Genomic DNA, 27,984 nt, shown 5'->3' with positions numbered 1-27,984 from the left:
TGGAGTTTCTGAATAAATTTATTGCTTTGAATAATATAAATTTTCCTAAGTAAGTTAACTTGCTGAATATAAAATCTCAGTACAGTAAATATACTCTAGGAGTAAGCACCACTATCATCATACTCAGTATATATTCCCAAGAAGATATCAAACTCAAACCTCTCACACTGTAACTGCTTACAGGTTTACATGTGCTTTGCTAGTCAAGAAGAAACTGAGGAGTTTAGTTTTGCATGTGAATAGTTTTGATAGAGCACAAATGCAAAGCAGATAACAAAATCTGAGGGCAGTGTAAAGCAAATAACAATTTACCTGATGCATCACTCAAACTATATACACTAGTAATTTTATCAGATTTTATGAATTAAATTTACATGCATAAATCTAATCAATAATCATTCAATTACAGTACAGATAAAGTTGGTTTATCTGCCTGTTACAAAAAAAAAAATCATCACAGACATGGTGAAAAAATATGTGCAGCCAAAATAACATGCAACAAGATCAAACTACAATTATAAAAAAAAATTAGATACATGGAAAAAGTTAACATTCAGAAATAGCAATGAAACTATCAAAACATAATTTTGTCTTGTCACTGCCAATTCAAGATATTGTTTAGGTATCTGTCATCTTTCGATGCTTCAGTAATACAATCACCCCATAATTCAGCAAAAATTTGTCTGTCTTGAATGCCTAGAATGCTAAGAGGCAGGTATATAACATCCATTTGGTCAATCTTGTAAACGCGCAAGACTGACTCAACTGAAACTGACTATATACTTTTATAAGGTATGGTTATGCATACATGCGGTGGGCATGCATCTTCTGGTGAGCGTTGGAATTCCAGCTCATAGCAATGTGCAATGAAAAAGATATATCAAAAGATCTCCTTCATGACAGTAATACAGCACAGTTTATTCCATTCTTCATGAGTGATTTACTAAGATATTTCACTCAAATGTTAAAGTTACATCATTAAACCCAAGCCACCCAAGAACACTGTATCATTCTGCAAGAATTAGTATAGATCAAAGCCAGTGACTTAAAAATCCAAAGAAATATCATGTAGCACTTTCATCAAAATGCCATAATTAAAAAATAACTCCCCAACCAACCTTTTCTATTTAACTATGATACAAATATCATTTTATATATATATATATATATATATATATATATATATATATATATATATATATATATATATATATATATATATATATATATATATGCTCAAAGTATTTTCCATCAATTTTCAAGCTGCCACGACTCTACATGTAAATGACAATTAGAGTTGCTTACACGCAGTCAGTCATTAGCATTGGTGATGCATGATAGGCACAGCAATGTAATGAAGTCATCAAGTGATAAATACAACATATTAAGTACTCATGTGTTCATGTACATAGTTTCATAAGCATTATGTACTTACCTACATACCTGTATAAATACAAAGATATGTCCATCCATACTAAAAAACAGTATGTAGATAAAAACAACTTTATCTGTAAAATCAATTATTTTTTTGTTGACAAATTTACAAGATATACTTGTAATTATATGCTTGATAATAATTTTACATAAGGTTATTTTAACTTAATTTTTCTCATCTTTGGACCTTATTTAAAGGTCATATGAACTATGAACCAGTAATAATGAACCCATAACAAGAAAATACCATCACCTAATTATTTGGTAATGTTATCATATTACCACAAATTTCAAATAGAGCAGTTGTGCATAAACTGGTTTATTATAGCTTCACAGACACTGTAAAACAAAATAATAAACTGTGCTACAATCAGGGTAAATATTAGTGTATCTTCATCTAAGGGAATCAATTCAGCACTAAATTCTAAAGACACTGACATACAGTTGTCCAACAACAAGCAGGCTTGATATCACAATTTCAAAAGAGAGAGAGAGAGAGAGAGAGAGAGAGAGAGAGAGAGAGAGAGAGAGAGAGAGAGAGAGAGAGAGAGAGAGAGAGAGAGAGAGAGAAGGGGGGTGAAGTGCAAATAGACATACTCACTGATACTGGCAGACATTGACTGTCTGAGACATACTGACTGACAAAAACTGACTGACTGATTATGGCAGAAGATTATAGATTTGCTGCCAAATAGATTGACAAAAACTGATTGAAAGAGACAGACAGACAGACAGACAGACAGACCATCAGAGGAAGACAGATAGAAACAGTCCATTTCACTGCCACTGCTTCCACACCTCTTACACTAACATCATTTCTTCAAATTATTCTATTAACATCTTTCTTATGTATTTATCTCACGCAGTTATCACATTTAGCTTAAATTACACTTTCTAAGACTGCCATAAATCTGCATAAGTTTCATTAACTGAATTTCATCAGGACATCTGTGGCATACACAATTCACAATTCACTGTTGTCCGCAAGTTTTTCAAGAAGTTGCCCCAATTCACTTTTATCAGTATCTCTTCTATCACAAGTCACAACATTATATCCACAAATAAGAGAAAATAAATTTCCAATTCTAATCATGATATAAAGCTTACTAGCAACCTTTCTACAGGTGATATAAGAGATTTTTTACCACAAATCCAAGGCATTCTCCATCAATTGCGGCTCACATCCATGGGAGAAGGCGGGGCAACAGGGTGAGGAGAGGAGGGCAGCTGTGGGGCTGGAACAGGCGGAGGAGGAGGATGAGGAGGCGTGGAACTAGAGGCTGATCCTGATGTAGTATTAGATGATGTATGATGGGAAGCTGGAGTGGCCAACAAAGCTGAGCTGCTTGGGGGAGGAGCAATGGGCTTCACAAACCGTTCTTGTGAAGTTCGAGGACCAAGTCTCTGGAACTGACATTCAAGAAATCATTCATTTAAACAAAATTCTATACATATTTGAGAAGGTTGCATTCATTAAAATATTCACAAAATATTGAGATAATTTGAAGATACAGACCTAAAGTGCTCTGTAGTACACATGGATAGGCAGTAATGGATTAATCTTCAATACGCATAGTCAAATTTGAATAATAAGCAAATATTTATCATTAACTGCAACAATATGACATCATATGCATGAAATTAAACAAACATCAAACATTTTCACCATTCAAAAACAGCTTTCACAATTAGAACAAATTATACAACTTCATCATGAGTCAAGTTGCGTAAATTCCACATGATTATTTTGTGAACAGTTAGTATTCCATTCAAAACTCTGCTAGCATACTAAGTAATGTACCATAACTATTATTTCAACAAGAGTGAAAATATATTTTTTGAGCAAGGCCATTTTGAAAACAAGTAGGATGGCATCCAAGAAAAAGCAGAATGCCATCAAAATTCAATTAAACACCTAGTAAATAAACATTTCAAACAAATTGAATACCAATCTCTTGAACCTTTTTAACTTTTTAAGCAATAATTACCAATAGTTGAGTATGTACTAATTTTCATACAATTAATGTCCGATAAAATAATGCAATGATACCTTAAGATATGCTGAACAGAGATTTCAACTTACTGCTGGAGATATTACAGGTGGAGGGGGAGGGGATGCTGAGGGCAAGTAGTTAGGTGGAGGAACAGAGGGCGGAGGATGGTGGATGATCACCTGGCCACAGTGGGGACAACGACCCATAGGGCTTGGAGGGGAGAACAGGTCACGTCCACCACTATAACTGGAAAGACCTGTGCCAAGAAAGAAATGTACACTAAATTATATTGCACACTATCATTCCTGAGAGAGAGAGAGAGAGAGAGAGAGAGAGAGAGAGAGAGAGAGAGAGAGAGAGAGAGAGAGAGAGAGAGAGAGAGAGAGAGAGAGAGAGAGAGTTAGTTTTATCTGACAAGTCTCCACTGAAACCAAATGCTATGTCCGCATGGAATTGATCATTAGTAAGGTTAACCCCTTCAATACGGTGACGCCTATGTGGGCGTCATGAAGCCCCAGTAGCATATACAGTGACGCCTACGTAGACGTCATATTTCTTTTCTGAACTTTCTTCAGTTCAGTTGTCCCATATAGTGAGTTGGATACCAACTACACACGCCGTATGCTGTCCTTGAAATCCTAGTGCTCCTCCCACCATCCTTGTCTCCACCAATCACTAAAGATAAGCTACATGCATCCCGCCTTGTGTCTAAAATTACCCAATGGCATAGACTGTTTCCATCTCTCTCTCTCTCTCTCTCCATTCCCTCCCTCCCCATCTCCCTTTCCTCCCTCCCCCTCTCCCTCTCGAAAGATAAGTTACATGCGTCCCGCCTTGTAACATTCGTGAAAACACACACACACACACACACACATACAAAAACAACAAATTTTCTTCTCTCTCTCTCTCTCTCCTCCCTTCGTTTCCCTCTCCCTTCCCTCCCTCCCCCTCTTCCTCTCGAAAGATAAGCTACATGCGTCCCGCTTGTGTCTAAAATATTAGCAAATATCACTCTCTCTCTCTCTCTCTTTCTCTCCGAAGAGAAAAGCGTCCACTTTCCTCTTCGAAGGCGATATAGTGACTAAAAAATAGCAACATAATACACAAAGATGACAAGTATGACAAGCTTGCACGAGTTTCCAGCTCGGGCACTACCACCAGTATATCATACAGGCGGGCTTTTTTAACATCCAGCGCGAAGGGGTTAAAGACATCTCACTGCCTGACCTGACTAATGAAATTTGTAAAGACAAATACTTCAGCATCAGAATCATAATGTGTAACGAAAAATTTTTGTTCGATACGGCTTATACTAAACACTATGACTATAACTGGAAAATAGGAGAGAGAAGAAACAAGATATGAGTGGAGTAAACTTCACCCAGCTACACAGTCTAGATGTAATTAGAAAAAATGTTCAAGCATGTTAAATATCTATGAAGTGACAGGATTAAGGATGGTACATATTTGTTAATATTTCATTTTAAATTTTCTATTATTTTTTTTTTTCTTTATCTACTTTTTTTTTTTACTTTTTTTTTTGTGTGTGTGTGTTTGTTTGTTTGTTTGTTTGTTTGTTTGTGTGTGTGTGTGTGTGTGTGTGTGTGTGTGTGTGTGTGTGTGTGTGTGTGTGTGTGTGTGTGTGTGTGTGTGTGTGTGTGTGTGTAATTCACCACGGTCGTCTGCTGGTCACCCAGCTAGTCTTCCCCATTACGGAGCGAGCTCAGAGCTCATAGTCCGATTTTTGGGTAGGAATGAGACCACAACACACTCCACACACCGGGAAAGCGAAGCCACAACCCCTCGAGTTACATCCTGTACCTATTTACTGCTAGGTGAACAGGGGCTACACATTAAGAGGCTTGCCCATTTGCCTCGCCGCCTCCGGGACTTGAACCCAGACCCTCTCAATTGTGAGTCAAGCGTGCTAACCACTACACTATGCGGTGTGTGTGTGTGTGTGTGTATGTGAGGCATTTGAAAATCACAACATCAATGGGGCAAGAACCATGAGCATACCTGGAGAAAGTGGACGTGATGGACTGGGAGAAGGATTGTACGGCACTGGACTGGAGAGTGTTCGGTGACGGTGGGAGGTGATTTCATTGTAGTGCCTCTCTTCTTCCATCTCCAGACTCGACTCAGACTCAGAGAGGTGTCGACATAAGGCCTCTCTTCGCTCAACTTCCATTTGCAATTTTCTCTGAAGACGTAGATTCTCCTCACGAATCAAACGCTCTTCATTTGCATACTGTTGGGTTGTGCGATTGTCTGGAAGGAGCATTGCATTTAAACCCTACAGCATATTAACTCCAAAACCACATGTATGTCTATTAGAAATAACCTATCAGTCCAACTTTATCTACTCTAATGCTCCTTGGAACTTCCTCTTAAAAGTCGCTGTGATGAGAGCTTCCTTTAGTCAACACACTCCTATGACACCACTTCAACACTTTCCATTCCCCTTAATTTATTATCATCTTTCTCCCCTTAATTTATTATCATCTTTCTCCCTTTCAAACCCATATTTTGTTCCCACAATTTATAGGAAGCATTACTCTAAAAACCACACTAACTAATCTTCAGTAAATCCTTTGTCAAATTTAGTCTTCCATCATTTTCACTAGGTATTTCACACTAAGAATCACCAATCAACCACTTCCATCACCCTACGTTAACTTTTTTACCCTTTTCCAAGCATGCCAAACCTTCCAGGCTATCCTTAAAAAATCACAAGTACTTCTCATATATCTATAATCTCTAGCTGGATCCTTTATTTTTTTACCTTCATTCTCTGCCTATTAAGTTATTTGTACATGTCAACCTGTGTAATGAAGCTTCAGAATATGCAAACTTGTGTATGTGCAATTAGTAAACATGACAATTCTCTATGTGTGAGAATATTTGCAGTTATGTGAGCTGTGCAGAGGCAGTGCAAAACAGGGGATGGACTAGCATCTGCCACACGAACTCCAGCTCCACAGGGCTTGCTTAAGATGCAACTCCAGCTCCATCTCACCATTTTACTCCTGCTGAAATCCTGCAACCCCAAGCATAGCATTGCATGTTGCTAAGGCCTCTGTACTTGTGTCTGAGAGCTCTTTCAGCTTACCTCAGCCACCTACGTTGATACTTATAAAGGGAGATCTGATCCTTAACTGCATCCTAGGAGCCAGATTACTAAGATCTCAACACAACAATAGTGCACCAATCCAACTAGATCAAAAAACATAATTCAGCTAGTACTTTGCTACAGAAGAAGATCTCTAGCTATTGTCTTACTTTCCTGCCTGGACTTAAGTGTATTTTAAGTTTAAGGAAAGAACTAACAATTTGCCTAAAACTTTGATTGTCAAAGAAAAGAATAAATGAATTTGGAGTGCGGTACTTACGTTCCTCCTGGGCACTAGTGAGTTGCTCTCTAAACCTAGATACTTCATCCCGCAGGTGCTGTATGTGTGAAGATAAGTTATTTGCACGGTCACCTTGATTAAAGTCTGCTGGTGACGGTGGGTTTGAGATTGGCTGCTCCAGTTTACCCTGCAACATCCTGCAGAAAGGAAAAAGAATGAGGGAAGGAGAGAGAGAGAGAGAGAGAGAGAGAGAGAGAGAGAGAGAGAGAGAGAGAGAGAGAGAGAGAGAGAGAGAGAGAGAGAGAGAGAGAGAGAGAGAGAGACAGAGGATAGAAGACGGGAAAAATTAAATCATTGAATGACAATGAAAATATGTAAACTGACAGAATATCAAAAGATTTCCTAAAAGCAATACACACAATACTAAGCTTTTCTCTAAATGAAACTGCCACAAAAAAGCTTACCTTTTCTCAGCTTCCAACTTATCCATCCTCTTCCATAGTTTATTGACTAGGGCTTCTTGTTCCTGTTCCAGTGTATTTTCCAATTCAATCTGTCCGATGAGAATGTAATCAATTTCAATTGCATTAGCCAGGGGTTTAAAATACCATTCAAGTCAAATGAAATGAGGATGAATTCAGAAATACAGACATAACTCTCAATGTAGACTAACAAACACCAATAGTAAAGATTTCAGAAAGCAAATATACAAATATCAAACCTTTTCTCTCCTTAAAGTTTCTAGGTCGTTTTGTTTTGCTGCCGTTTCCGTTTCCAACTTCTCTATTTTGCGCATCAACTTGTTAACAAGGCACTCCTGTTCCTGTTCAAGAGTCTGCTCCAGTTCCACTTTCTCTTGACGCAGCTGGAAGGACATACCATCATTTACTTGCATACACAACTTACATTAGTGATACAATTTAACCAATCTCATCTGTTTAAAGCATATGTATATACAAGCCACATCTCAGTCTCATGCTATAAATATGATCTCCTTTTGTAATAAATTATATGTGAAGCTTTTGTAAAAATTTATGATTATTTTACAGCTAAAACAGTAAATATGTTCACAGTACAATTAGAAAACTAACCAGCTTATCAGGTCATACAGATTCCTTATAAAGTAATGCAGGAAATCTAAGAAACACTAACTTGACTGAGTTTACGAGACAAATCATTTGTCAAGCATTCCTCTTCTTGCTCATAGTTGAGAGCTAAAGTTTCCTTTTCTTTCTTTAGAGCCTGTATTTTCTTCAGTAAAGTGTTACTGATAAACTCCTCCTCTTGCTCAGCTCTGGCTTGCTGTGGGGAAAAAAAATTATATGGTTATGACAGGGAGCTCTGTCTCCCAGTCTTAACCACCTTAAGTATTTCCATTCATACTAAAGGTTGTCCCTCAGTAATCCCTTAGTTCTTACTGCACTACATAGCATTTAAGACAGGCTCATAAACTGCTACAAATGTTGGTCAGAATTAGGTGATATCAGTGGAGATAATTAATGAGCCTTTAAATGTAATAAAAAAAAATGTAGTACATTGTGAAGCATCTTGTGAAATTGTTAAGTGTTAGCATTGCTGGTTACATTTACCATATACAATAAGAGAAAACCAGCCACAAATTGGTCCAAATCAAGGCTTATAGACAAATAAATTATTGTATATGCTATCCATTATCAATAAAAAAAAAAAAAATCAAAACCTATCTAACCTACATTCAATTATAAAACTGACTATTTCCTTCTAAATAATTTCTACCATCAATGATAATGTGAAGCCACCCTTAACACACTTTTTGTTTCCCATTCACCACTACTTTTGGCTGGGGATGTAATAACCCTAACCAGAACAAACACCACTGAGAATGCTACCGGAAGAAAGGATTTTACTTTTCGAATTACTGAGCCCCTGATCAAATTTCCTCCCCTATGAATTCCTTCAGGATAGAGTCTATCGTCATGATGTGGTGCAGCCCCTCACCCACCACCTGACACCTGCCAGCCAGGCAGGGCAGGCCAGCCAGACACACTCACAATATTGACAGACGCTTGCCGCAACGCCCTGTTCTCCTCGTGCAGACTCTTCACCCGCAGCTTGTACGTCTCCAGCTCAGCCCTGAGAACACGGTTTTGCTGCTGTAAACAGTCTATTCTCTTCTGCCACTGCTCCCTCGTGATGGGTGAGGGTGGCATGGACGGGGGCTGCATGGTTGGCCCGTCAGTGACGGAGGACGAGTCACTCTCACTGGCGCTGTCGGCCATGTTTACACTCCGGTAATAGACGGAAGACTCTGGCTGACTGTCATCAAAGCCACAACTCTGCCTTAAACTTGTATGATATATATTGTTGTCATTATAATACCGCACATATAAAATATGATTCATCAGCAAAAATATATAAATTTCTGTAAAAGAAAAAAAATTACAAATATAATCACATCCACAAGCCTTGTCATAGCTACTGTTCAGTACACAAACAATTGAAGCCAAAAAGATATCCTAGCTATATAATTCACTATATTTTTGTGTTACAAAATAAATAGTAAAATAAATGGCAAGTCTTAGAGTGGCAAATAAGCACATTAGTCGTTATTGTATTAACTCAGCCGTATCCCCTTCCAGGAAGTTCAACTGAGTTTCTCTTCCTTATTACGAAGGAACTAAAAAGACTTCGCTGGCTCTGGTAAAGAAGGTTTTTGTCAAACAGCGAGAGATCTACCTTATCACTATATAATAAGACAACGTTGGATTTCTGTAGAAACGGAATGAATGTCTGTTCAAACATTTCTTAAAGGCTCTTGATGTTTGAAATGATGAGGTTATACGAAGCAAGGAAAGGATGTAGGATTTCATAATACTTCTCTGTAGATTACAACAGTGACTTCTTAAAGATAGATATCAGCACTTCCAGCGATAGATTCACTCATGTCACCTCCATTAAACCAAGCTTCCTTTAAACATAACAGATAAATAGGCAAATTAATATGCGCAATTCTAAGACCGAGCTCGGTGTGACTCAAATATTATACACACTACCTCGTGATCTTGCACTGCACACCGCCTTCCATTACCGTCAGTAACTACCTTTGTGACCGCCGTGGTGATACGTGGTAGTGTGAACAATCATCAAGTCCAACATACTACAGCCTTGACATTCTTGAAACAGTTAGGTTGATACAAACGGCCAGTAAAAAGAGATAATGATATAGAATGCCCATACAGGTAGATGACATTAAATGCGTTAAACAGTGTTGTCAAAATAAGTTTCATAATCAATCAATATTTTTCCAAAAGGAATCTAATAGAATTCCGGCTGCACTCTTCATAATGGAGCAATATGTTATGGAAAAAAATCATTATCAGTATCAAAGGCGTAAACATGGCATGCAAGTAATAGCTTGTATGACTTACTGTAGCCCTTAGGACAGTGGTTCCCAACCTGTGGTCCGCGAATGCATTACAAGTGGTACGTGAGCACTTTCGGGATCATACGCTATATTTTCTTAAATGAAATTTATTAATTTATAAATAAATAATTAGATAAAAAAATAATATATATATATATATATATATATATATATATATATATATATATATATATATATATATATATATATATATATATATATATATATATATATATATATATATATATATATATATATATATATATATATATATATATATATATATATATATATATATATATATATATATATATATATATATATATATATATATATATATATATATATATATATATATATATATATATATATATATATATATATATATATATATATATATATATATATATATATATATATATATATATATATATATATATATATATATATATATATATATATATATATATATATATATATATATATATATATATATATATATATATATATATATATATATATATATATATATATATATATATATATATATATATATATATATATATATATATATATATATATATATATATATATATATATATATATATATATATATATATATATATATATATATATATATATATATATATATATATATATATATATATATATATATATATATATATATATATATATATATATATATATATATATATATATATATATATATATATATATATATATATATATATATATATATATATATATATATATATATATATATATATATATATATATATATATATATATATATATATATATATATATATATATATATATATATATATATATATATATATATATATATATATATATATATTATCATACACAAGATAATCTGGCATCGATTAGTTGGTGGAGAAGAAACAAATGCATCCCTCGCATTAAATTGTGTTGTATTCCTTGTTGTTAGTTCATTTGTGTGTTCTATTTGTGAGTGAATTGATATTTGCTGGAATTGATTTTTATTTTCAACCAGGTGGTACGCGGGATTCTACAGGACCTCCAAGTGGCAGTCGCTCAAAAAAAAAAGAAAAAAAAATGGAAACATTGCCTTAGGAGATTATAGCCTTCTGTTGTCGCTGCAGGGACAAGGCAGGAAACCGAATCCCTGCCGAAGCACCCAAAAGATCCGTTCGGCCGTCGGTTGGTTAGGCTTATGTGGATTGTTGGGCTTCAGTGATCTGCTCCGTGGTATTAGGGATGTTATTTTGTTAATTGACTTGAAATTCATGACACTATTATAACTTCAAACTGAATGTCTGCTATTTCGTGTTTTATGTTATGATACTTACTTGAATAGATGTGAATGAATATCTATACTTCTTTTTCGCAATGATAGATCAAGCAGCTTGGTTGATTGACATTATTATTTTTATCTAAAGCATACACAAGAGATAAAAAAAAAAATCATTCACACATGTAAGTTGATGTGGATAGTTTAGGGGCCATACCTATAGGATCCACAGGTGGATTGGGTGGTTGAGTATAGTTGGTTGGAGGGCCATTACCAAGATTACTACCAATCTGTGTCCCTAATGAAAATCACTAGCACTGTCTCTTCATCCTGCATTTCTATTTGCGTACTGGTCATTTGCCAATATAACTACGAACGCACAATGTTATAACGTTACATTACCTGTGACGTGCTGAGCTGTCTGGAGCGGCTGCACAGCGCGCGGCTTGCTGCTATTGTGGAGGGGCTGGAGGCGAGCGTCTCTGGCTGTGGCGTCAGTCACCCAGTGTAGTGTGAGTGTCGGAGGTGAGCAGGCGTGTGTGGGTGTATGCTAGTGCTGAATATCTTGTGGACGTGAACGAAAGTGTAACTACTACTTTGTCGCTAACGTTTAATCCCGCGGGGGAAATAATGTCTTAAGTGATATATATATATACAGTATATATATATATATATATATATATATATATATATATATATATATATATATATATATATATATATATAAAATGCTATTCCAGGATAGTGCGGAACTTAACCGCACAGACATCGATGTTAATAGACGAATTCAATGAACCATCGAGTCGACAACACGAAAAAGGTTCTCAACTCTGGCATCAGACTTCTGAGAGGTAACATCTTGATTGTATTGTCCACTGAAAACAATAATTACTTTAGTATCATGTAAATAAAGTAAAGAGTAAGCTTTCCACAATTTATGTACTGTACACAGTTGACGTTTTGTTAGTGAAGAAGATAGTGGCAGTGAATGTGCCTCCGTAACTCGTGTCTGCCTGACCCACCGGGCTGAAAAAAAAGGAAGAAAAATAAAACCTGTGGGGAAGCAGGTATTGGGCATTTCCAATCACCAATGACGGGTGTCGTGGTGTCACATTGGCTCTGTGGATTAGAGACAAACGGGCCAATCACAGAAACGTCATTTAGAGCACGCGAGGACACACACACACACACACACACACGGTAGCTCAGTGGTTAGAGCGCTGGCTTCACAAGCCAGAGGACCGGGGTTCGATTCCCCGGCCGGGTGGAGATATTTGGGTGTGTCTCCTTGTACGTGTAGCCCCTGTTCACCTAGCAGTGAGTAGGTATGGGATGTAAATCGAGGAGTTGTGACCTTGTTGTCCCGGTGTGTGGTGTGTGCCTAGTCTCAGGCCTATCCGAAGATCGGAAATAATGAGCTCTGAGCTCGTTCCGTAGGGTAACGTCTGGCTGTCTCGTCAGAGACTGCAGCAGATCAAACTGTGAAACACACACACACACACACACAGAGAGAGAAAGATTATATTTTTATATCGTACACAGGATGTAACGAAAACTGATAATACTCGTATTAAAGATTAAAGAGTACACACACACACACACACACACACACACACTAATAACTATGGTGCTCGGAAAGAGAGGATACAGATCATAGACGATAGAACATGATTAGTTTGGTAAAAAAAAAAGAAAACCTTCGATAAGAGGCTGTACGTTACGTGGCGGCTGCACGCTTGTACTGTATATATCAAATGAAAATGAAAAGAAAAGGCGGAGAAAGGAGTGCAACGTGAGTTATCTTTAAATCTCTACTTCGAGCACTAGGATGAGGAAAACTCTTTATCGAACTAGTTACTTGAATAAACCAAGACAACACAAACCCTCTGGTGCACAAAGTCAACGGTCTATAGTGAAGGCAAACCACATGGTATCTTTACTTTCCTTCACAATACCTGACCTTGAACCGAACGATTTGTTGAGCGGGGACTCGAATTTCCCGTTTAACGTCGAAAGAAAAGGATGTGGAATAAGGAACCGATCATACCCTGGCTTTTCTTCCCCCGTAGGACCGACTGTCATGGGATTTACTTTTTTTTCGGTCTCTCTCAGACCATACATTGTTCCTTAATTCTGCTATGACGAACTTCTTAAGACTTAAGTGTTGAGGGAAGTGCTGTTTTGATTCATGTATGTATGAATGTATGTTCTTTTACACTAGAGAATGTATAGCCTTTCAACTTTTAACTGCAGGACATTCTCTCTCTCTCTCTCTCTCTCTCTCTCTCTCTCTCGAACCAACAGAAGACTCAACAGTGGTTCGATCAGTCTCTCGTGGGTTTGGTAGCAGCTGCAGAGTATATAGAAATGTTTGGATAGTTTAGGTTAGGTATATAGGTTAGATTAGGTTTGGTAAGGTTAGGTTAGGGTTAGGCTATGTTAGGTTAAGTTAAGATAGTTTCATCTTGCCGGTGTTGCAAGACGAGAACTTAACGTAAGAACTTGACGAAGACTGGAACATTTGCCCGTCGAAACCACAAGAGCGTAACCTGAGCCTTAAAGGAGAGAGAGAGAGAGAGAGAGAGAGAGAGAGAGAGAGCATTTCTACTGTGAATAATAACTTTAAGCAGCATGAATCAGTGTGACTTAAGATAAATTTAATCAGTAACATGTGTTTTAAGATGAAATAAGAGATAAAGTTGCAGTATTGTGAGACATTAAATCTCTCTCTCTCTCTCTCTCTCTCTCTCTCTCTCTCTCTCTCTCTCTCTCTCTGAAGCCTCACGTTCGTTTCTTCACATTCCTCCTCTTTCTATTCCTCCTCCACTCCCAATCAAGGAAGGAACGAAGAGTGGGAAATGAACGATTGCACGGCAGAGGAAAGGCGAACAATAATGTCAGACTGAGGACGCGGGAGCACCTTTCATTTTCTGAGAGAGAGAGAGAGAGAGAGAGAGAGAGAGAGAGAGTACGCTGGCATGCTACATAATATATTGATTTGAGGAAACGCTTTGGTTTATGACGGGGAAAAGGGAAGATATGATAAACTAGACGGGGAAGAAAAGGAAATGGTGTATACAAAGAAAGAGTAAAATCAATCAAGAATTAGGTAAACTGAAGAAAGAAAACTGATAATAGTGAGAAAAGGAAGAAGTTAAAGGAAGGGAGTTAGAGAAATATTGGTCTTTTAAATGAGGGGAAACATAAGTGATACAATTATTACGTGCTGGGAAAACTGATGACTTACGAGAGAGAGAGAGAGAGAGAGAGAGAGAGAGAGAGAGGTAGGTTGCTATGCGCTTATTTTTTTCCACCTTTGTTTCCCCTTTGTCTATACTAATGTTTCCTCTTTCCCCTCTCGGCCTCCCTCCCTCCCGGTGCATCCTTTCCCTCTCCCTTCCCCTCGCCGCCTCAATCTGATCTTTACTACCAGCCTTTATTAATTTGATATTGCGTTTTCCTTTTCTACGTACATTCCTCGCCTTCTCTCGTATTGCATCACATTTATTTATTTATTTACGTCTCTGTTCTTCTGTCATGTTTGGAATGCGTTCTTTTCCTTCCCTTAGCGGTGTATGGATGGAAGCAAATATATAGTGATTTTGCCTCTCTCTCTCTCTCTCTCTCTCTCTCTGGGTGCTCTTCATATAAAGGTTCTTTTCCTCGTCTGGCGGTGGTATGTAAACATTACGTGTGTAGTTTTATGGCTACATCGTCTTTAAAACTCGTGATTGTAAAGACTCAACCACAGTGCAAATACAAGAGTACCTGAGGCGTCCCCTTCAGTTTTTGCTGTTCCCATAGGTTACCATTGCTGAGATGAGATGAGCAAAGGGGAAGGAATGTGTCAGATTCTTGATTAAAGGAAAAAAAGAGTATATTCGTCTCAGTTAACATGTAACATACATCACGCAGTTTAGAGGTGTGTGTGTGTTTCACTGTTTGATCTGCTGCAGTCTCTGACGAGACAGCCAGACGTTACCCTACGGAGCGAGCTCAGAGCTCCTTATTTCCGATCTTCGGATAGGCCTGAGACCAGGCACACACCACACACCGGGACAACAAGCAAGATCACAACTCCTCGAATTACATCCCGTACCTACTCACTGCTAGGTGAACAGGGCCTACACGTGAAAGGAGACACCCAAATATCTCCACCCGGCCGGGGAATCGAACCCCGGTCCTCTGGCTTGTGAAGCCAGCGCTCTAACCACTGAGCTACCGGGTGTGTGTGTGTGTGTGTGTGTGTGTATTAATTAGTTAGTTTACACAGCCGAAGTCTTCAGTAGGTTGTATATAATTACTAATTAATAAAGAGAAAACATCTGGGACTGATTCAACGATTTCACTTTCCAGGACATCTTCGAGCGTACCTCCACTCAGGCACCTTCCCTTTCTCTCTTCAAAATTTCAGATGGCTGCTTCTTCATGGTTGGCAAGGGTTTCTGTTGCTCTCCTTTAATCAGTGTTGTCTTTCAGAAATGAATGAAAAAGTGTGGGAAATGTGTCGCGTGGCCACCTAATGTTTCCATCAAATAGTGAAAGTGGCAGATTTGGCGAATGTTCATACAGCTGATGGTTTGTAATCCATTTAAGACACTTCACATGCATCAAGACTAGCATGCAATTAAACTCCATGATTCCCGGCCAGACTTGTCACGCTGCTCGGGTATTGCAGACTTCAGGATCCTCTCCACACGCACCAGCAAACACTATCTAGGAATTAAGTCTTCACTAGCAGGGTCTCCACACCAGAGAGACCTTAATTGAGGGCCAGCTGTTCCGTGTTTTGAACCCCATTCGAATTGTCAGCCTCTTAGGTGATGTATACTAGTGTTGTAGAAAGATAATAGAACATGAAGAAGAACGTAAGATCATCGTAATGCATCGGTGGCAAGAAAGTGAGATATGATTTCCTCCACATCTTATAATATAAGATGTGGAGGAAATCAGTAGGACTGAAGACATATTATGTCTTCAGTCCTACTGTACTGCTCAGACCAAATGTCGCACTAATGTTAATCCTTACAGTCAAGTGACGGAAACTCAGGTCTTACCGTGTGTGTGTGTGTGTGTGTGTGTGTGTGTGTGTGTGTGTGTGTGTGTGTGTGTGTGTGTGTCGCATCCATCTACTAACCATGAGCGAGGAGGAGGAAAACACTTCACTTGTATTTACTGGCGAGGCTTCTATAATCTTGTTAGCTGGGATGGACGCCCTTCAATAGAGGTCTTCCTGTCTCCATTCCCCTCCTCCCTCACCTCCCTCCACGCTTATTCTCATCATCATTGTCATATTCTCTCTCTCTCTCTCTCTCTCTCTCTCTCTCTCTCTCTCTCTCTCTCTCTCTCTCTGATGTGACAACTTTTTCTGAGAGGTCTCTTGTTCTTCTTACATCTTTCCATCATTGCGTCAGTCTCTCTTTTCTTCTAAGTATAGTCCAAACTTCTCTCTCCTCCTCCTACATGTCTTCCCTCGCCCCATTCTTCCCTGCATTCCCTCAGTCACCCAGCCCTTCTTTCTGCCTCCTTCACCCGTGCCTCTTTTCATGCCGGTGAAGTCTGCTAGTGTTGGGCAAGTGTTTCTTTATTCTTTATGCAAGAGGCTACTCGCAAAGAGCAACAAAACTTTAAATGATAAAAAAAAAAAAAAAAATCCACCTAATGCCAGCTCCCATGGATAAGTCAGGGAGGGAAGTTTCGAAGCATTTATGCTGTATTTTTGACTAATGCATTGACTCTGTACTGTACTGGGGACTGACACCTCAGTGAGCCTTCATTTTAATGGCAATTTTTATAGGCCTTGGCTGGTGCCCCTCCTACATAAGAAAAAAATCCGCTTTGAGAAAGGGATGAAGACAATCACAGAAGAAGAGTTTATAAGGCGAAAGGCTTTTGATTACACCGTGTCTGAATCCACCCTCCCCTCCCCTCCCCTTACATGTGACTTTTTACACAATGAAGGACCAAGTACAGATGAGTCTCAGATACGGCATGTGACTTAGCCCACTACGCCAGGCCAGCCGCAGAGCCTTTAGAGGTGAGGAGGCGGCGTGCCTGACTCCGATACAGTACCTGTTGCCGTGTAGCTCTGGCAAACAGAGAAGGTGCGGGGATAGACTTCCGTGGCCACTCATACATTTCTTGTACTCTGGTAGTGTTGTGGTGGTGCCGAGTGTGGCGTGCGTCACCCCTCGGTGACAGGGCAGGGCGGTGTCTGTGCATGTGTCAGGCTGCTACAAGTGCGGTCTCTGTCCGACCTGGGACGGTCTAGTAAAGTCATAGAAAAAAAATAAGAGACCACCGAGACTGTTCAGGTGTTATATATAACAAACAAGCAAGAAACAAACGACTGAAGAGAACAGGTGTGAAAAGACTGTGTTCAGGAGTGGACTCTCACCGTTTATCTTGACCTTACCGCCTGTTTTGAATTGGCTGTCCGTGTGTGTGTGTGTGTGTGTGTGTGTGTGTGTGTGTGTGTGTGTGTGTGTGCGCGCGCGCATTGGCGTTCTTGTTGTTATAAAGTTCATTTAAATTTGGGGCAGGGAGACGGATGTATTGTCATTGCAATACTGTTGGTGTGTGGTTTATTGTTGCCTCGCAACACAGGATGCGCCGGCCATTTCAGAAAATCTAGACGGTGAACGAAGTTGATGAGTCAGCCGCTCGAACATAAAGGATGTGAATCCGAATCAAGCTGCATGGGCTGGGAGCTCACCAGGCAGCAACACATAACAATCACTGCCTCTCTGCTTCACTACTTCATCCCATTACATATGATAAAGATTTCCCCTTAAAGAATAACAAGACATAATTAAAACAATTCTTTCACTCTGCGCCATGTGTAAAGGACATCGAATGATTCACACTCTTAATTTAATTTGCTTCGACATAATTTTCTTATACTTTGAAACTGTAATTTCTTCTTGTATGTAATTTCTTCATATATTTCATTGTACTATACTTCTTTGTTGCTAACCTACAGTGTGTATGTCACCACCGTCCCCGCCCACGCTGCCTCCACCGATGCCGCCGCCGCTGGGGCTATTGCTGCTTCTGTTCTTGCTCGCAAAACTGCTTTATCAATAGGCGACGGACATAGTTTCTACGACTTTGATTTATATTTTGTGTAATTTTCTTGCCTCGTCATCATCCTCTCAATCATACAAAGATAATACGTGGAACAGAGAAAACCAATATGAAAAAAATAGATGATAGAGTGATTCCCTATGAACGTGTACCTTTAACTCAATACTTATCATGAACACGGCATCCTTAACCATCCCACAGCATCACTTCGCCCCCGAGAACAGCGGCAACAAGCAAAGAGGCAGAAGCGACAGGGACGAGGGGGACAGGCAACTGTCGCAGGGGCGGTGGAGGACGGAGAGAATGAACAAGTGGGAGAGCCGTCAATCGATCGCCGCAGGGTTTAAATTCTAGCTCTAGTTTTCCATCATTAAAGGCGTTCTTCTTGCCCCTCTCTACATCTGTGAGTGGCTGCAAGGGGGTGCCGTGTAGACAGCAGCATCATAAGCGCTTTCAAGCAAAGAAAATTTTGCCGAGAAGCTATCTTGTGACTCGGTGATAGCTCCCAATTCCAAGTTGAGAGAGCGTTGGAGTAGGGGAGGGTCTTTGTACTCCAGGGATGGGTGAAGGAGTGGCAGGGGAGCTTACGTTTCTCGACAGTGTTTCAATTTCGGAGGGGACGGGAGACGTCAAAGAGGGCCTTGCGGGTCAAGTGGACCGCTGAATGTCAGCTTTACTCATAGAATGACGTCACCTACCTAAACACTCGACGTGGGACAGTGACCTTAATGAGGAGCTTCCACAGTCTTATAATTTTTATCCACATGTGTTTTCAACTTAAGTTTTGGTGCTGTGCTAAATAGAAAACACAACAGATACTCATAAAAAAAAAAAAAAAAAACGCGGATAAGGGAGAACTTTGTTACTTTGATATTAAAAGAATGGGCAGGTGCTGGAATGAGAGACGGCAAATCAATTACTTTGATGGTGACGCCTTTCACTAGTGCAGTTGATCATAAATATGTGCTGCAATTTTGTAAACAAATCAAACAGGACTTTGTGGCGCTTTTGACTGCTTGTAACTATATACTTGAATAATGACTACATCACTTTAACCGAAAACTTTGCTTTGCCGTAAAATTTTTGTAGTTACTTTTTTTGGTAATTGCAGTACTAGATGACGTACTATAGGAGTGCAAAAGATTGCAATATCAAATAATGTACTATATGTGTGTACCTATCTATATGTGCACTGGTCGAATGTAAAAAAAAAAAATAATAATAATAATGTTTAGAAAATACTCTTAGCTCCGCGAGTACACAAAAATAACTAATAAACTTTGCAAAATACGTTTATCCAGTTATATGATCAACAGACAAAAAGATCACTACAGCTTCAAAGGAATGTGAAGTGCCCATATTTTCAATAGCATGGATAACGTTAACGTTGTCTTTTTTAATATATCAGATTTATGCCGTTGTTGATCGCCCTTCATTTCTCTGGCTTTCTCTATACACTTGCTATCATGGAAAGCCTGTCTGAGATACTGAATAGTGATGGTACTTTCCTCATCGCCAACCCACTGAATCTGATGCAGCTCCTCTTGCAGTTGAGGTCCACCCACTTTGGTGCTGAAATTTAAATGTGAAAGGCCATTTTCAGCCACTATCGCTGATAGGCCAGTCCCGCTCGCCCGCCTCCGCCTGTTAGGAGCCAGCGGCGGCTCCCTGACACCAGGCAGTGACAGCAGCTGTCACCAGTCATTTGTCGCCATACGTGTCATGTAAATGAAAAAAAAAAAAAAAAAGTGAATACTTATTTAGTTCAACAGAGCGATGTATAGATTTATAGAAGTTTTATCTGTATTTTACAAATCATTGAATAAAATAAATATGAACCATATAACAGCAAGAATCTTTAGCTAAAGCTATTAGTTTCTCGATCAAGTAAAGAACTATATAACAATCTTCAACAACACTCAACCTGTTCTACTCTCCCACGTTAATACCCGCCCTGGTTGTGTGTGCATGGTGGACATTCATTTCGGACACTAACATTAAGTTTCTTGCTGAGAGACGGCAAAGGCTTGGCGTTGTTACCATAGCAGCCACGGAGCATCACCACGCTTGTTTCACCGCTCTCACCCTCTATATTCTTGGTGGACGTTCCCCTTGAATCTTGTTCTTGATGTTGCTTCGCTTGTTCGCAGGTAGGACAGTAAGCTTTCCTCTCCTTAGCAAAGGTTGCCTCTCTTAATATGTTATTGCCTAATATATATATATATATATATATATATATATATATATATATATATATATATATATATATATATATATATATATATATATATTATGTCTGTGTGTGTTTGTTTGTTTGTTTGTGTGAATGTACACAACACTTTCTTGAAATGGGTAAAGTGTTGTGTTATGTTGCATAACTCAGCGAAGCGTCGCAAGTTGTTGGTTTGGACACTCACGAATCAATCCTCGCCCTGGACTGGCCACAACTGTGAAGGTTTGAAGCTCGCAGCTTGCCGACGCCGCCAGCACTAGTGAATTAATTCTTCTGTTTTCTTCTATATGCCATGTCTGATTCCACAATGCTGGATGAATTCGGATTTGCACATTTAGCTGATTACCCTCATGAACTGATACAATAAATGCACATTTTAGATTTTACTTCATGTAGAATGCGTGTATAATTTATGTATGTAGGTTTTACTCACTAGCAAGTTTATACCGCACTCATCCATCACAGTTCATCCGTTTTCAGAGTGATGAAAAGTTACATTCTTTTCTTTTGCGAATGTTATGAGCCGATAATTTTGGCTGTTAATGCGTATCGATATTCTATCATGTCCTAGTATAAACAAACTGCATTGAAATTGTTTATGTGGAGCTTTACGGAAACGTGGTTAGTATGACCGTTCGTTGTAGCTCTTACGAAAAAGAAAAGTGTAGTCAATTCATCAGGGAATAACTTGAAAACCTCTTTACCGAATTAGATGAAATGCCGGCGGTGGTGTAACGCTAATGAATCGTTGCCCGCACCAGCGCGTGGAAGGCTTTCTATGTAGATGCTGCTGCTGCCGTCTTAACGACTTCCCTTTATTTTACTTGCTCTGTGTATTTTCCCTCTCGAGCCTTACACTTCATGAAAGACTCGGAAGTAATTTTGAGATGTAATGATACGTTCCTGAGTGAGGCTGAATGTGGTCATTAGCTATCGAAGCCCAGCTCTTGCTTAAGCCTGTCCTGCTTTCCTTGTTCTGTATGCGTGTATGTGTGTGTCCGTGTGTCTGTCAGTCTCTCTGTTAATTTGTCTACTTGGTTGTCTTTATTCCTGTGTGCCTGTCTGTCTGTCTGTAAGGTATTCATTCATCTCATTCATTCTATCTTCTGTCTGTCTGTCTCAATGAGGGTGTCTGTCTATTTTAGGCTGTCTGTGTGTCTCTCTCTCTCTCTCTCTCTCTCTCTCTCTCTCTCTCTCTCTCTCTCTCTCTCTCTCTCTCTCTCTCTCTCTCTCTCTCTCTCTCTCTCTCTCTCAACAAACTCTTAGCACTCCACATATTTCATCGGGTTAAAAGATAAACAAATAAAAAGACAGAGTGACTGCCACACACTTGGGAATCCTTTGAAGTGATCATCGCGGAAGCCCACGAGTACAAGCCAATCCTCCTACGTTGTCAGGGAGGGCTTCGTGCTGGTAGTCTTGCAAACCTGCTACAAAACATTCTCACTTATTCATACCTGTCCAGAAAACTTATGACTTTCGAATGTCGCTGCAACTTCAGTATCTTTCTTTGCGAGAACTGCTTAAATATTCTTCTGTTTTATCCACTAGTTTTATTTCTTCTTATTTTTTTTTTAAGTGCTAGATGCGGAATTGACGTGTGGATGTTATTGTAATAATGGAAAATAATAAATTGCAGTGAAAACACAAAAAAACCTTGTGCAGATCGAGAGAAAAGTGAAAATTTAACAAGGTAAAGAAAATATTCGCAGCTCGGAGAAAACAGAACAATTTGAAACCTATACACTGATGTATGAGCGAAATCTGATATGAAGTCTGAAATCTAAAGGGACGAAATAATTATTAAGATAGGGTCGTATGGAGAGAGAGAGAGAGAGAGAGAGAGAGAGAGAGAGAGAGAGAGAGAGAGAGAGAGAGAGAGAGAGAGAGACTATAAGACCGAAAAAGACTCTGTGAAGTTGCATGAGAACTCTGTCAAGCTAAAAATAAAAGTAAAGCCACTGAAAATAAGACTGCAGGAAGAATAAAATGTTTTAGTGGTCTTTTTCTCCGATAAAGAACCTGAGTAAAAATGTTGATCCCACAAAGGTTGATTCCTTTTTTCTATTCAATTTAATCATTCTGGTAAAAAATTGAAAGGTTTTGTCAACCCTCTATAAAAACCTGACATTCGATATAGCAATATATGACTAGCCAGTTTTAGAGAGCGCACCATGAACTATTGTTGATGGACAGCTGCACCTCTCAAGTGTCCTAGTCAATTAATACACCTGTGTGTTACCAGGTGGCCAGTGGCTCAGTAGACCCATCCATGATGATGAATGCTCGTCTGTTTCTTATACTTAATGTGTCGTCAAAGTACTCGTAGGAATCATAATATCAAAATAACCCGCTCCTTGGAAACCTTGTGTAGAAGATTCTAGCACTTATTGAGAAACTGTTACGGGTTACGAGTATTGTTTCTTGCAGAATGCGAGTGGAAAGGGAGAGGTTCTCTTTATAATCTTAACTTTCTTACCTGACCTTGAATTGAATCCAGTTAGCACAGACTAAAAAGAAATCCTTGAAGTGGCCACATGAGGCACATCTCTCCTCACTCACCGCAAGAGATGAGTGGCATTGGATTACCTGCTCCCGGGTCAGTGACATCGACCGCGCCGTCAAGAGTGAGGCGTGCTGACCCTGGACAACTCGAATTTTATTATTATTATTATTATTATTATTACTATTATTATTATTATTATTATTATTATTATTATTATTATTATTATCAGTATCTATCTTTTTTTTATTGATCTTAGAAGAGTAGGGAAAAAATCGATCTCCTTCCAGGGTCGGCGCACCGTCACCTCATTGGTCATCGCGGAGCCACAGGTGCGGCGTGAGCCATGTCTGAGGCAGGCGAGGTTACCGAGGCGGGGACTGAGCCGCCACCTCCGAAGCGACCTTCTTCACTCCAGATCAATGCTAAGGAGGCTCATGAGGACCCAGTTGGATGGCAGGGCTGGCTGAAGGGTATAATCTACGTCTTCCTCTGGTGAGTGAGGATGATCACTCTTTTGTATCATTGTGTTTGTTTATCTTTTATGTGTGTGTGTGTGAACTTTGATATCAAAATTCTCATCTTCAAGTCTGTCACATACCAACAATTTACATTACTATATCAATGCTCTTGTGAGAATGATAGAGACTGACTTAGCCATTGATCATTGCACGGCATATGCACTGAAGGCAAACGGAGCCTTTCTAAACCAAGCATATGGAATGCAGTGCTACACATATTGGTATATTGGTGTGACATAAGACGGTACAGGCCAAACTGTAAATAACGTTAGACGGCGTATCTCACACATCACATGCCCCTCAGGTACGGCTCCATCCTGATGGGTTTCTTCTCTCTCTACTGCCCAATTCTTCCCATTCTCTTCATCTCTCGCCCTCTCTATCGAAGAGCCACGGAAGTCATCTTTACCATGTGGGAATGTTACGCTGTCGTAAGTATCTGAAGCTGTAATTTTAAGAATCCTCAACTTACTCAGTCATTTTATAACTTTTAATTCACTGATATTGTCTTTTTTCATGTCATTTGATATCACAACATAGTCATGCTTCTGAAACAGGGTCTGATGGAGGTGCTGTACGGAGTGAAGTTTTTCCTCTCTGGGGACATAATCCGCCCCAAGGAACGTTCTGTCATCGTCCTCAATCACAGAAATCGTTTGGATTGGAATTATTTCTGGGGTGCCTTGGCTCACGCTTCCTGCCCGCCGACCCACAACTGTAAAATTGTCCTGAAGTCCGGCATCAGGAAGTTCCCAGGACTAGGTAAATCCTATTTCTTATGTTTGAAAATTCTTAAAATGATACCATGCATGTAAACATATATAGATAATTGAGTAAATGGACGTAAATCAATTACGTATGTATTAATCTAAATATCTTAGTAACATAATTAAATTATTAATTTTTATACTTTCCATATACTGCTAACACTATACAGGCACACAAGAAGCAAACATAGAAATATCAAGGGCACTACTTAGTACTGAGGAAATTGTGGTTGTAGCAATCGATCAATTTCCTGTATTCGTCACATGTCCCAATATTGGCACCTCAAAATCCATGAGACGTTGTCACACAGTATAAACACTTATCTCTGGTGACATAATTCCATCTTGAACTTAGAATGAAGTTTGTTACCTACGAATGTAAAACAGTTTAAGGCAATGCTATCCATAAACGAGCTCTGTATATTCACACTTCGGTCTCGTTTTATTAGTTTATTGAAATGAATAGTTAAATGGTTACGAGGTTGGTGCAGCAGATGCCAAAGGTGTCCATTCTTCACCTTACCCCTTCCCTGAAGGTTGGATCATGCAGATGTGTTGCTTCCTATACATCCACCGCCGCTGGGAGGAGGACCAGCGGCTCATGAACAACGTCCTCGGCTACTTCAGGGACATCAATCACACTTTCCAGGTGCTATAGTCAGTCAGTTAGTCAGTCAGTCAGTAATAGCGTTGTCTGTTAGGACACATGGGAAACAAGAAGTTAGTCAGCGACACAGTCATCAGCTATTCGGTCATCTCACCAAAGAGTCAAGTCAGTCACTCACTCACTTATTCTTGAAATGAATTTGACAAACAGCTAGTAAGGTCCACACACACACACACACACACACACACACACACACACACACACACACACACACACACACACGAGTTAATTTTTATTTCCACAAACAGGAGCCTAACAATGGGATTAATTCTTGCAAACCATAATGACATAACCAAATGTTCATTAATGAAATACTGTGAAGTGAGTGTGGTAGGCGTAAGAGCTTTCCTTTATGCAATTCACAACACTTGGTTTAAGCGTGGCCAACCACAGGTGCTTCTGTTCCCCGAGGGAACCAATCTTACTCCGCACACGCAAAAGAAGAGCGAGGAATTTGCACACAAGATGGGACTTCGCCCGCTCACGCATCTCCTTCAGCCCCGCACCACAGGCTTCACCTTCCTCGTCGATAAGCTTCGAAATAGTGAGTCACACGGATAATACACACACACACACACACACACACACACACACAAATATTCAGCACATTTATCTGAGTCCGACTTTTATGTTCTAGTGTAGTTCCAGATTGCGAAAATTTTAGTGTTTAATTAAGGACTTGACATAATATAATCGGCGTGACGAGGTTCAGTTTGTTAACGGTCATGTAGATGTGCTGTTGTACCTCATTAATGAGATCCATGCATAACACAAAAGTGCAACGTTTCAAAGGCTGGTGAGTTAATGGTACGAAACGAAAACAGGTATGTGATGTGACTCAGGGGAGAAACACGAGCTCAGACGAAGCAGGTGTTCGTTCACCGCCCAAAGGAATTACGAGTTGTAAATACAAACTGTAGGTACTTAATGAGTGATGCGCTGAGAGTTCAAAGTCATGAAGTAATTATTGATAAAATACAGAAGATAATTAATCGTAAATTAGGTATTTTATTTTGTAACGCTACTGATCGTGAGATGATTATGAACACCACAACGACAAAAACAACTAAGTATTGCTTCTGTCAATACCTACTACTATAAGTACAGCTGATGATGATGATGATAATAATGATGATAACAACATCTATCGTACCTTAATATGTGTGTGTGTGTGTGTGTGTGTGTTTCCAGGTCAGTTGCTGGACGCTGTGTATGACGTGACGGTGGCGTATCCGAAGACACTGCCCCTTACCGAGCTGGACCTGATCAAGGGACGCATGCCTGAAGAGGTGCACTTCCACATCAAGCGGTGAGCATTGTGGTGACGCGAGTAAGATCCAATAATGAATACCTTATTTTGTTTTTGTATTTTTCCTTTCTTTCAAGAATTATATCATTCAGTCATATTGCGATGAAAAGAAAGGAAATAAATATATAGTTTTTTTTTATTTAATTTATAGTTTGTTTTGGGACATGTTATAAGGCGAGCGAAGAAAGCTATTATCGTGGTGAATTCAATAATCAGTCATGTTTAGTGTAAGATTGAAACTTATAAGAAAGTAATCTCGCGTGCTGTTATATAGGCAGAATTAACTTCCTATTTTCTCTCTGTTTTAGTGTATGCAGATCTTTCTTTTGTTCTTGTTTACAATTCTGCGAGTGTTAATAAGTGATTAAAGATCCCAATTTACTGCTCCCACCAGACATCCCGCCAGCAGTCTGCCAGCCACAAACGAGGGTCTGAAGGAGTGGCTTCATGACGCATGGGTGGAGAAGGATCAGTTGTTGAAGACCACCTTTCAGCAAGGCCACTTCCCGGGCCCAGCAGCATCCTTCCCTGACCTGCCCGTCAATGCTTCCTACATAGCTATATTATTCTGGACGCCACTCACTCTGGGTAATAGCGATCTGCTAACTTATTTTTGGAATGCTAAAGAAGTAACGTAATAAACAGGTGACCACATTGTGTATAACATTTATGTATTTATGCAGTGTTATCAACAACAACAACAACAACTTGCCACTACTACTGATCGACTTACATAACTCAGCTTTCAACAAACGAGAAAAGTATTGTACTTCTATAACTATGAATGTTAAAAATTGCATTTAAGCATAACACGTCTTAAAGAAAACGGGTTTAGATTAAGAATTTAATAAGTTCTCTCTCTCTCTCTCTCTCTCTCTCTCTCTCTCTCTCTCTCTCTCTCTCTCTCTCTCTCTCTCTCTCTCTCTTCTTTTTACATATTATTTTGTCCCAATTGTACCTTTGTGTTTCCAGGCGTGTTCTACTTACTGTGTACGTGGTGGCCGGTACAATGGTGGTGCCTTGCCCACACTGTCATCTTCACAGCTGTCTCCTTCGTCACTGATGGGCTGCAGCACCTGGAGGTCTGGCTCTACCGTCGAGAGGGATTGCGGCTGAAAAGAGAATGAATGATCGTTAGTGATAAAATTCTATCCATGCTGTCCCATCATATTTTTACTGAGAGAGAACATTATTACTCTTTTTATAGAATACATTTTAATGGAGACATGGTACAGTAGTACTGGAACACAGTGATACATTTAGTCTTTCCTGAAAAACCAAAGGGCAATTAACTGTACAGTAACTTTTAAGAATGAAATACATGCAGTGTCACTTTCTGAACTCATCTTGCCAAATATTAGAAGCGTACGAGTAGTTGTTGATATGATATTTACCTAAATAAACTTTTAAAATTTTA

General features: G+C 39.1%; 2 protein-coding genes across 8 annotated transcripts; one reads left to right on the top strand and one right to left on the bottom strand.

Moving 5' to 3' along the window:
• On the bottom strand, nt 1-12,002 carry LOC123503961 (coiled-coil domain-containing protein 6-like). Of its 4 annotated transcripts, XM_045254111.1 has the most exons (9): nt 11,884-12,002; nt 8,812-9,106; nt 7,934-8,083; nt 7,503-7,646; nt 7,246-7,334; nt 6,821-6,978; nt 5,448-5,699; nt 3,518-3,684; nt 1-2,844 (listed from the first exon to the last, which is right to left on the bottom strand). In XM_045254111.1, exons 2-9 carry the CDS (start codon nt 9,037-9,039, stop codon nt 2,602-2,604), a joined length of 1,431 nt encoding a protein of 476 aa, XP_045110046.1. In that variant the 5' UTR covers nt 9,040-9,106; nt 11,884-12,002; the 3' UTR covers nt 1-2,601. The 4 variants fall into 4 exon arrangements, with proteins under 4 accessions (XP_045110046.1, XP_045110045.1, XP_045110043.1 ...); XM_045254110.1 differs by lacking the exon at nt 11,884-12,002 and having other exon boundaries at nt 1-2,838; nt 3,608-3,684; nt 8,812-9,111; XM_045254108.1 differs by lacking the exon at nt 11,884-12,002 and having other exon boundaries at nt 1-2,838; nt 8,812-9,110.
• LOC123503963 (lysocardiolipin acyltransferase 1-like) lies at nt 11,881-27,984 on the top strand. 4 transcript variants are annotated; one of them, XM_045254112.1, is made up of 10 exons: nt 11,881-12,006; nt 12,222-12,332; nt 23,594-23,798; nt 24,129-24,255; nt 24,382-24,586; nt 25,128-25,240; nt 25,652-25,802; nt 26,450-26,567; nt 26,962-27,155; nt 27,540-27,984. In XM_045254112.1, the coding sequence occupies exons 3-10, from the start codon at nt 23,650-23,652 to the stop codon at nt 27,692-27,694; spliced, it is 1,212 nt and encodes a 403-aa protein (XP_045110047.1). In that variant the 5' UTR covers nt 11,881-12,006; nt 12,222-12,332; nt 23,594-23,649; the 3' UTR covers nt 27,695-27,984. The 4 variants fall into 4 exon arrangements, with proteins under 4 accessions (XP_045110047.1, XP_045110050.1, XP_045110048.1 ...); XM_045254113.1 differs by lacking the exon at nt 11,881-12,006 and adding an exon at nt 12,022-12,066; XM_045254115.1 differs by lacking the exon at nt 12,222-12,332 and having other exon boundaries at nt 11,984-12,006.

This window comes from Portunus trituberculatus, chromosome 15 (genome assembly GCF_017591435.1).
Source record: "Portunus trituberculatus isolate SZX2019 chromosome 15, ASM1759143v1, whole genome shotgun sequence".
NCBI lineage: Eukaryota > Metazoa > Arthropoda > Malacostraca > Decapoda > Portunidae > Portunus > Portunus trituberculatus.
The sequence above is the reverse complement of the archived record's forward strand: the minus strand, read 5'-3'. Positions and strand labels throughout refer to the sequence as shown.